Raw genomic sequence first — 11,883 nt, 5'->3', positions numbered from 1 at the left:
TGCACACATACATACATATACATATATGCACACATACATACATATACATATATGCACACATACATACATATACATATATGCACACATACATACATATACATATATGCACACATACATACACATACATATATGCACACATACATATATGCACACATACATACATGCACACATATATACATACATACACATATATATACATACATACACATATATATACATACATACACATATATATACATACATACACATATATACATACATACACACATACATACATACATATACATACATACACACATATACATACATATATATATACACACACCCATACATATATATATACACACACCCATACATATAAATATATCATCATCATCGTCATTTTTTAACATCCGTTTTCCAAGCTGGATTGGATTTGGATTGGATGGCTTGACTGAGGCCTGGCGAGTCAGAGGGCTGACCAGACTGATCTGACAATGTCTCTACATCTGGATGCCTTTCCCCATGCCAACCACTCTGAGTGTAGTGGGTTCTGTTATGTGACACTGTTACATGGGCCAGTCAGGTTGTACTAGCAACAACCATGCTCAAACTTTTTTTTTTTACGTGCCATCTGTATGGGAGCCAGTTTGGCAGCACTGGCAACGACCACACTTGAATGTTGTTTTTCACATGCCACCGGCACAAGTGCCAGTAAGGCGATGCTCTCTCACTTTCTTCCCATTCCTCACCCTCTTCTACTATCTTGTATCTCAATAATACTATAAAAAGAGACAAAATTCCAGAAAAAATTTCAATCTGACACTAGAGTGGATGCAAGTGCTAATATATGATTTATAAAAACACTTAACATTAATAAATAGCTGTATATATAAAACCATCCAGATTTCTGAGTACCTCATTTTATTCTAATATACAATACCTGTACATCATCTCTAAACCTTCTAATTTATATATATATATATATATATATATATATACACACACACATGCACACACACACGTGTGTGTGCATGTTGTATATATATATATATATATATATATATATATATATATATATATATATATATATATATATGTATATATATATGTATATATATATATGTATATATATATGTATATAATATATGTATATATATATATGTATATATATATATATACATACTTCTCTATGGAATTCATAATTTAAAATCAATAGTATTACAAGAATGAATTTGATTGATTGTATAATTTATCCAAAAAAGAAGACTATTGCTGTCTATGAAAAAAACCCAAAAAAACCCTGAAGTGAATAAACATGAAACAATTTGACCGTATGGCACACAGCTGAACAAACTTTCAGGCAAGCCTGAAACTATCAAACGTATACACTATATTTTGTTAAAGTTTCAACTCACACTTGTCAAAGGTCATTGCAAAATCCTTGCAAAGGTCATAGTTAGAGCCGCGACATGTATAAACAAAGGTAAATGGAGGTCCATTTTTTCCTTCATCCCTATCTTTGGCTTCGATCAACTGAAAATCTTTTTTGGGAGGTGAGTTTTCCCAAACTATTGGACGATAATTCTCTTTGAAGATTGGGTAGTTGTCGTTGACATCACTCAAATTTACTGTCAGAGTTGCAGTACCAGTTTGTGGAGGGTTTCCTGCAAAACATAAGAAATTCAGATATATTACAAGTTTTAGAATGCAATCTGTTCCAATCTTTATATACATTGGCATTCTTTGAAGTGTTATTAATATCCAAATTCCGGAGTGGAATGGGTAAAATGCAGAATACACATGTTTCTTAGTTAGTTGATCCTCTAATGTAATAGTTACTTAATGAGGGGTCCTCAATTTGACTAATTATCAGGCTGAGAGCACCTTAACCCTTTAGTGTAGAGGTAAGTCTGTTAAATATAATGCTCATTTGTTCATGTTATTTTGAATTATTCAGGTTCAAGAGGGTTGTCCACAATATTTGCTTGTAACTTTGTTAATGTTTTACATACAGATTTGAAATTTTTGTCAGTAGATGTTTATATACCAGTGGATTACAGTTATGTAATTTTAGCTGATCTTGATGAAATTTGACTTTTATGGACAGGTAAATTTAATTAACAGGTGTAAAAGCAATAATATTATGGATAAACACTAAAATTGAAATTCTTAATGCATCTTACTAAAATTATCCCAGATGTCAATCGCCAACAATTTTGTCACTTTTCAAGATAAAGTATATTAATTTGAATTAACATACAAGTATAATCGGTACAAGATTTTATTCTTTCTCTGTATTTCATTGAAAATAAAGTACAAAACTCTTTTTCTAGTCAATATACTATTGGCTATGTACACTTATACAATTTAATGAATACATTTATATAACAGAATACATCTAATAAAAAATAGCTCATTAACAATTGAGGCAAAGTTACATACAGATGTGTAACATACTGAAAATAAGTTGTATTTCTCACTTTTAAAAATTTGTAATAAAATGAAAGGAATATATGATAGTATTACTATCAAGCAAAAGAATATAGTTGTTCTATTGTGAAACTGTCCAAAGCACCCTTTACGCAAGGGCACTTTGCAAAAGGAACACATATATGAAGTCTCAATCTGATATCCTTTTGCAGTTTTCTTTTTTCAGCTAACACAGTTGGCAAACTTTTTTCCTTTCATTTATTTTTTCCACTTAATGGAAGTCAATATTTTATCTGTTGACATCCACCTCAGTTAATTTTGCTTTTCTCCCAGATCTGTACTTTCTGGAAGAAAACCCCTCATTGTAACTGAGATGTGATGTCAACCTGAAATTTCAAACAGTTGTAGTCCTTTGGTGGCAGAAGTACCTTGTGACTTTTTACGTAAATATACGAATTAACTATAGCTAGACATAATGCTGGAGATGTATGGATCACCATACCATATATCAGGATTCCAGTAGTTCCACAGTTGAGGAAGTTGCTTAATACCAAACAATGTTTATAGTAAAAAAGCTCACATTTCCACAGTATCAGTTGGCTGCCATAGTGGATTGGGTCTTCCACGAATAGAAATTATGTGTTGAGCATTTGTTTCCTCCATGACAGTTTCAAAATAACTTTTCGGTAAAAATAAAAAGTCCAATGGTTGAGCATTGGGAGGTAGACTGTATTGTGGACTAGTCTTTTCTGTGAAATCAAGGAGTCTAGTTGATATAGTATTCTTCAACTATGTTGCTGTAATGTTTTCAATATTTTCATCACTTTCATTATCAAAATCTTCCTCATCTAAGAAAGATTCACAAATGTCAATATGGTTCGTCCGAAGACAAATCACTGTTGTTTTTGTTTATATTTTGTACTTCCTCAAGAGTAAAATCTTTGAAGTTGGAATCTCTACTTGCTAACATCATATTGTTAAAAACTAAGATATACATTTCTCTTCAAATGTTGAAAAAAACCAAGAAGTCTCAAAAATTTCACCGTATTTTCACTTGAATAAAGATAGGGAAGGCTTTATCTCACATTATCTCAAAACTGCGAGAATTCAATGTGATTTGTTTATTGTTTATTTAGCAATTTTGTAGAGAAATCAGATACAGCTAGATTTGGCAAGTTCAAACAAATAAAAAGGAATAATTTTCAGCCAGTCTAAACATTAAAGGGTTAATTAAATAAAGGTGACATTAACACTTGAAATTTCCAAGTTGACTCACTGTAGATGTAATTTGAAATGAATACACACACACACACAATGAGATTCTCTACAGTTTCCATCTATAGAATTACACTTATAAAACATTGGCTAGCTTAGCACTACAGTAGCAGTTACTTGTCCAAGGCATCATGCAGTGAGATCAAACCTGAAATCACATTGTTTTGAAGCAAATTCTTAACCATACAGCTATGTCTTCACCTCAAACTATTTTATTTAATATGTCCCTTTTTTTAAAAAAAAATAGTAGTGTGAATTGGCTGCTATTTCTAGCAGGTCAACTGTCCATACAGTTCACCCATTGTTGGTTTTGTTTATCTATAGTTGAGGCAGGGAGATATCAGTAACTACAAAGTGAAGAATGCTTCATTGTTACATCACTATATACATATATATATATATATATATAATCAGGTCATTAAGAATGAAATGTCTGATTTTCTTATGCACCAAGTTTGACAGTCGTTAACTCTAAAGTTTTATCCTGACAATTCTTTGTTTTACAACATTGAAGAGTTTACATCACTTTTTGAAATGCAATTCATGGTGTCTGATTATATTATGAGTTTTCTCTTGTATATCAATTTCTGTGAACCTATGGATAGATTAAAAAATTCATGTTGTTTATGAAGATAAGTTCCATTGTGGAACCAATACATCCCAGACAGCTCGAAACATCAATGAGGTGTTTGGTGAAGATGTGGCAAACGAGCTCACTGTATGTCGATAGTTTGAGAAGTTCCAGTCTGGTGACTTTACTCTTGAAAATCAGCCCCATGGTAGACCTGAGACCAAGGTGGATAATGATGAGCTGGAAACTGTAGTGGAAGCAATACATCTCAAACTATGCAGTAGCGTTTGATGTTTCAATTCCAATTGTAGTGGACCATCAGAAACAAATCGGCAGGGTAAAGAAGCTAGACAAGTGGGTACCACACAAACTGAATGAAAATCAAATGAGGTCATTTTGAAACTTGCTGTTTGCTGTCATGGCATAAAAGCAAACCATTTTTTCATTGTATTGTTACGTGTGATGAAAAATGGATTATTCTCAACAATAGCAAGCATTCTGCATGGTGGTTGGATAGAGACAAAGTGCCAAAGCACAATCCAAAATAGAATATTCACCAAAAAAAAAAAAAAGCTAATGGTGTCTGTTTGGTGGTCCAGTGCTGGTGTCATCCACCACAACTTCATGAGATCTGGTAAGTCAATTACAATGGATGTATACATATGTCGAAAGGAAGCTATGTGATATGGAACACAAGGACAAAAGTAAAGTTACTAAGTTGGCTAGCTGTGGACTTTGAAAGATATAGAAACTCCACATGTGATTAAATGGAAAGTAATTGAGAAATCCATACCTTATGTGAATGGATTGAATAAATGTAGAATTTGTTTGGCTGAAAGAGTGCAGATCCTGTTCAGATCTAAGATCCCTAACTCTCTATTGAACTCCAGGTCAGAAATTTTCAGTGGTTGCATGCATATGTATAAATATATTTGGAAGAATAGGAAAGTTCCACCTATTCCTGACTGGCTTGATATCTTTACAGCCTTATCATTTAAGGTCTAAGGAGGATAGCTCTTTTACCTTTTTACTTTTGACATTTTAGATTCTGTTTTTGTTTTTCATTGTTTACTGTCTGTTTTCTGCCATCTCAGTTTTTCCATGTTTCTTCTATTATTCAATTTCTTTAGTTCATTATGATATATGGTTTGTGCTTGAAGAATATGTTTGAGTTTTCTCAACATATGAAACTATTAGCAGTGCTTTCATACATGTATTGTGACCTTTGAATAAATAATATTTATCTCTCACCAGATGGAGTACATTTTTTGTTGAATTTTCTACCACGGATCAGTATATTATATATGTAATCATTGTTTAACATCGGTTTTCCATGCTTGCATTGGTTGTGTGTGTATATATATATATATATATATATATATATATATATATAAAAGCCATTCTGAGCTAACAAAGATTTTTTTATAAAAGTATACAGATTATTGGGGAAGAGATAGGGGTACAGTGAAATAGATCTTTGAAGTTCATTCATAATTGGTGTAGTTGTCAGTAGCACTTTGACAAATTGAAGTGTTTCTTTATTGCTGAAAGGGATATTTCATACATCATTTTATATCTGTTTTTCTATGTTGAAATGGATTTAGATTGGTTGTTGTGGTTGAAGTCATTTTTATTGGGAGCCACTACTCTCATAGACTAGATGCTTGTCTGTGCTGTTTGGCTTGATTTCTATGGCTGGATGCTCTTTCTATTGCCAATCACTTTACAAAGCATACTGGGTGCATTTTCTTGTTGCAGCAATGGTGGATAAGCAGAACAGTCCTCAATAAGACAGGATTAAAGGGAGGAACTCAAGACCCTGTACTTTCTTTGCATTTTTGCCAACTGCTTTATAGAGTGTGCTGGATGCATTTTATCCTAACACCAGTGAAAGTTGTCTTCTTGCTCATCAATCATGCTAGAGAGAATTCCACGAGGAGAGGAGTTCCATCATGACATCAATCCAAGTGTGGGAATGCCTTGTACACAGAGAGTAGTCAGTAACCTAAGATGTATGGAGTGAGGTGGGGAACAGGAGTGATGACAGTAGGAAAGCTGGAAATGGGTGCATAAAAGGAGAAAGAGTATGATATTTGAGGTGGAGTTAGGAGGGGAGTGGTTGTTGATAGCAGTGGTGGACAAAAGTAGGGCTAAATCAAAAGCACATTTGCCAAGGAAGTGATATTACAAATGCAAGCTAGGTGAGGAGATACAGGTAAAAGTAGCTGGTAGACAGCAATAGAAATAGAGAGAGTGAGTGATGATTAAGCATCTCAGCAGTTATTCTTGATGGATCTGCAGCTTCCTCTCTTGCTCTTAATTACTATCTACCATACTGTTGCCAACTTGAATAGCTGTTGGATCGGAATAAGGTAGCATCGCTTTATCCCATGCACTCTCCTTGTTCAGCAACTCATAATAGCACTTCAGGGGCAAGTGTGGTTATGATTCAAATGCACTTCATTTCAATTACATCTAGATTCTCTCTGACATACTCTCTTACAATCCTGAACACATCTTACTTCTCATCCTCAGGTCACAGAACATTCGCAAAGCTCTTCTTTTCTACTTGTCTCCAGCCAGATATACTTCATGCTGGTTTCTCTTTGAGCTACTTGGTAATGCTCTTTACTTCTACTTTTCTTCCAAACTTTTCAAGCTTGTCTTGAAGGTAACCTAAGTGTTATTCCATTACTACACCATCTTTGGTCTGTTGGTTGCCATATGTCTGATGTGTACATACACACATACACATTAGAGTGCAAACTTATATGAAAGGGCAATAGAACATTCCTGTTTTTCTCAAATGTATCAGGAGAGGCAGTTGTTCAAAATCAGATTGTAGATTCAACTTCTCAACATCTTACTTTATGGTACTTGACTGACCCATTTTAAAAGGAGTTTCTCAGAGAGAAATAATTCATTGGTCTCTTTCCTAGTAGATATTGGAATAAATAAAACAAAAACAAATTTTGTATTCTTCAGGTAACTGGAATTTGAAAATAGTGAACAATGTACCAATAAAGAAATATAAATATGAACAATGACAACACCTGAAGAAGAAGTGCATAGTCATGCCACCTCAGTGCATCACATATTAGAATAAATATAATCATTATTCAAAAGATTTGGTTCATATCTTTAGTAGTTATTCTATCTCTTTAATGGAATTAAAAAGAATATTCTCAAATCAAAGATGAAATATATATATTACCTTCATCAACTCCCAAAATGATCAGTGTATATGATGGAATATCTTCACGGTCCAATGTTTTCCTGATACTGATAACAGCATTTGTGTTAACCTTTTTCACACTAAACTGCTTCTTGGGGTTGGACTTGCGTTCAATCATGAAACTAGCAAGGTAAAAAACAAACAAAACAATTATCTTTATGTACATGGGTGTGGCTTCTGTGTTGAGTTATCAAAGGTAACCTAAGTCTGTTCTTTCTCAAATCACTCAAGAATCAAAGACAAAGAGGTCTGCAGTAAAACTTCCCATGTGTCTTGATCTTATTTTGTTTGTGAAACCCACTGCTCTTAGTCCTGATATAAGTATTAAATTCTAAGCATTCTTTTTTGCATCTAATATAAAGAAGAAAAAAAAATGATAATGTTCCACTGCTGCAACCACTATCATAATCCAATATCTGCCTTCCACATTTCATCTGTCAAAGAAGCAATGTTTTTTATTTTTCAGTGAGTCATGAAAAGCATACCTAGCCATTGTGGGGTGGGGCATGGGAAGTGCAGCAAGGTGTAGAAAATCTGCTTCAATAAATTCAGTGACCCATTCAAGCATGGAGAACTTATGTTAAAATAATGTTTATATATCTGTGTGTGTGTGTGTGTGTGTGTGTGTGTGTGTGTGTGTGTGTGTGTGTATGTGTGTGTATGTGTGTGTGTGTATATGTGTGTGTGTATATGTGTGTGTGTATATGTGTGTGTGTATATGTGTGTGTGTGTATATGTGTGTGTGTATATGTGTGTGTGTATATGTGTGTGTGTGTGTATATATATATATATATACTTACAAGGTGAGCAAAAAGTGTACATATGACGCTATATGTATACATAAATCCCCAAAATGGAATAAGAACGTAATCGACAATAAAAACATACGGACAGGAAAAAACAAGGACAGATTGTTTGTGGCTTTCTGTTCATCAGTCAAGTTTCCAAATTTATATATATGTGTGGCAAGAAGTTTGATTCCTAACCACATGGTTCTGGAATTAGTTCCACTGTGCAGCACCTTGGACAAGTATCTTCTACTATAGTCTCAGGCTGACCAAAGATTTCTTAGTGGATTTGGTAGACAGAAACTGAAAGCTTGTATATATATGTATGTATGTTTTTGTGTATATCTATGTGTATGTCTTTGGCACCCAGGAAGAATAAAAATTGATATTTCGAGTCTATACTCTTTGACAGAAAAGGGTTAGAGGGGGGAAATACAGAGAGAGAGAGAGAGAGCAAAGGCAGGAGGGCATATCCACATAAGGTGATGTTGCGAGCTGTGAGTTGAGACTGTGTCTTGAAGTCATGGTTGTCACTGCAGAGCCAGCGGAGATGGAAGAACTGGGAGTAGGGGATGGACAGTTTGGTGTGGGTAGGGCACGAGAAGTTGCGATAAGAGTGTGAGTTTGTGTGTTTGTATGCATATCATCCTCCATATACAACCTATGCCTGTACCAGCATAGCTGCCTCTGTTGCACACTACATCCGATTCAACTGATATCTAGTTTTTTCTCTAAACATCTCTACCCTCTTCATCTTATGACTAGCTTCATTTATTTATTTAATTATAATCACTGTGTAATGATTTTTTTTCATCTTTAGTTTGTTAAGTGTTATTTCCTATTTGCTCCTATCTAGAAAAAAAAAATGACTACTTGACTACTGTTCTCTTCAAACTTTGCTCTTGTGACCTGGACATCAATGTTTTGAAATTGAAATTGGCCTATTTTTCAATACATTTCAGACATTCAGCACTGAGCTACTGAAGCAAAAATATTGCTGTAGTAAATATTCTGCTATTACCACAAAAGTGGCTGACAATGTGTGCATCTCTGACCATGAGCAGTTGGGGAGTATTACAGCCATGTGTTGAGAGGGATTCTTTGGGAATTGAATAAATGTAACAAAAGCAAAGTTTGAAGGAAATATTAGCCATTTTCATACTTTCTAGGGATAAGCAAACAGGAAATAACAGCTGCAAACCTAAGTACAAAAATCATGTTACATATGTTATTAATTTTTTTTTATCATTTTAATATTCAGAATACAAAATTTTAGATCATTTCCAGAGTCAAATGAACAGACAATGAATTATATATTACGAAACAGTTCATATTAAGCCCATTCTATTAGGTTTGTTTCTTTTTATTGATGTATCTTCACCTTCAAATCTTTCTCAAATCAATCTCTCTTAAATTTTAAACTTACGAGGGGCGTTCAATAAGTAATGCCTCTGACCCACTTGTTTGATCTAGCTGAAAATTTACATGTGCAATTATTTATATCTCTATAGATTAGGTGGCAAATTACAGCTCTGAACTAATTGTGGTTTCTGATATACAGATGTTTGAACTGAGTCAAGTGTGAAATGGAGCCTGTTGAGTGTCGAGCAGTGATCTGGTTTTTGTATTTGAAAGGACGCACACCACGGGAGACTTTTGATGAAATGAAAGTAACTTATGGTGATGATGCCCCATCATATGACCTTGTAAAACGATGGCATCGTGAATTCAAACATGGTTGGAACTCTGTGGAAACAGCTCCCAGATCTGATCGCCCCACTTCTGCAATTGATGAGGCATCTGTCCGACAAGTTGAGGCTACTATTTTGGAAGATCGACGCATAACTATTCGCCAAATAGCCCATGAGGTCAAGTTTAGTACCGGGTCTGTGGAAACTATCATTCATGACCATTTGCATATGCAAAAGGTGTCTGCCAGATGGATTCCCAGGTTGCTCACACCTTCCCAGAAGCAAGAACGCGTCGAGTGCTCGAGGATGAATTTGGAGATGTGCCAAGAAGACGAGTCAAAATTTTTCAAAAGACTGATTACACAGGATGAAACCTGGGTCCATCACTATGATCCAGAGACCAAAGCCCAGTCAATGCAGTGGAAGCACCGTGACTCACCTCCTCCAAAGAAGGCAAGGGTGCAGCCCTCCGCTGGCAAGGTCATGCTCATAGTCTTCTGGGACCAGGACGGAGTAGTGATGGCAGATTTCCTGGCAAAGGGTATCAAAATCAAGAGGCGGGGCAAGATCAGCAAAGGCATCCTCCTCCTGCAGGACAACGCTCCGGTCTACAACTCGCGTGTCGCCAGATCAGAAGCACAGGCATGCGGCTATGAACTCCTCCCCCATCCCCCTACTCTCCTGACCTTGCACCCTCTGATTTTCACCTCTTCCCAGCCATGAAGTTGTTTTTGAAAGGAAAGCGTTTCCCAGATGATGCAGCCTTGATTTCTGAAGTCACGTTGTGGTCGGAGGACCAAGCTGGGTTCTTCTACAAAAACGGTCTCCAGAGTTGCATCAAACGATGGGAGAAATGTGTAACTTTGAGTGGTTCCTATGTAGAAAAAGACTAATAACTGTGCCAAGTTTCGTTGCTCTACTGCTATGGGAAGTGGGTCAGGGGCATTACTTATTGAACGCCCCTCGTATGTTCACATTCTTGAATGCATTTTGTAATGCTATCCCACCCAACCAATGTGATTTCTCTGAATCCACCTATGACACAATTTTTAGATTTATAAACTCAGAAATTAAGCTGCTCTCACTTACATCTAGCCTTTCCATTGGTGCCAAACAGCCTATAAAGGGGCCTTTTTAAGAGAAGATTTTTCTTGAATTGCAGGCATGGTTGTGTAGTTAAGTTTGCTTCCCAACCACATAGTTTTGGGTTCAGTCTCTGCATGTGGCACACTGGGCTAACCAAAGCCTTGTGAAAAATGGAAACTGTTTACACACACACACACACACATGTGCATATGTCTCCTTGTCTTGATACAAGAGTTGTAAACATGTGCATGTGTCTCCTTGTCTTGACATAATTGTAAACAATGTCATTATCATATAAGCAATGTTTATTTATTTATAGTACTTAGCAAAAAAAAAAGTCAGGAGCCATGGGGAAATATTGGCTTATTTTGCAACAAGTGAAGGTTGGCAACAGGAAGAGTATGGGGTTGTAGAAAATCTGCCTCAACAAACACTGTCCAACCTATGCTAACATGGAAAAGTGGACATTAAAATGATGATCTCATCAGAAATAAAGTTTCTGTAGTTCTGTATTGCAACACACAGATGCACATGCATGTATACATATAGCTACATCTATTAGTTAAGACAAATTTCCTATGGTTTGATGCCCTTCCTATTTCTAAGTAAGATAACATTTCCCCATGTCCTTCCAATACAAACAGCACAATGATTGCACATGTTTTCATGGAAGATTGGAAATGAATGACACTGCTTGTATGGTGGTGATGTTTGTTCAGAACTATTATATGGTGTCAGGACAAGTAGACCTGAACACACACACACAATAGGCTTCTTTCAGTTTCTGCCAACCATATCTGCTGTCAAGGTTTTCATTGACTCAAG

At 35.5% G+C, this 11,883-nt stretch overlaps 1 protein-coding gene across 1 annotated transcript in view; it reads right to left on the bottom strand.

Annotated features, from left to right (window-relative positions):
* Positions 1 to 11,883, bottom strand: part of LOC115211009 (putative neural-cadherin 2) — a 141,126-nt gene that overhangs the window by 41,503 nt on the left and 87,740 nt on the right. Inside the window, exons 19-20 of the mRNA XM_029779851.2 lie at positions 7,473 to 7,615; positions 1,398 to 1,646 (exon numbers count right to left, since the gene is read on the bottom strand). Of these exons, the coding sequence (XP_029635711.1) occupies positions 1,398 to 1,646; positions 7,473 to 7,615 (392 nt within the window). The remainder of the gene's footprint in view (positions 1 to 1,397; positions 1,647 to 7,472; positions 7,616 to 11,883) is intronic.

This window comes from Octopus sinensis, linkage group LG4 (genome assembly GCF_006345805.1).
Source record: "Octopus sinensis linkage group LG4, ASM634580v1, whole genome shotgun sequence".
Classification (NCBI taxonomy): domain Eukaryota; kingdom Metazoa; phylum Mollusca; class Cephalopoda; order Octopoda; family Octopodidae; genus Octopus; species Octopus sinensis.
The sequence above is the reverse complement of the archived record's forward strand: the minus strand, read 5'-3'. Positions and strand labels throughout refer to the sequence as shown.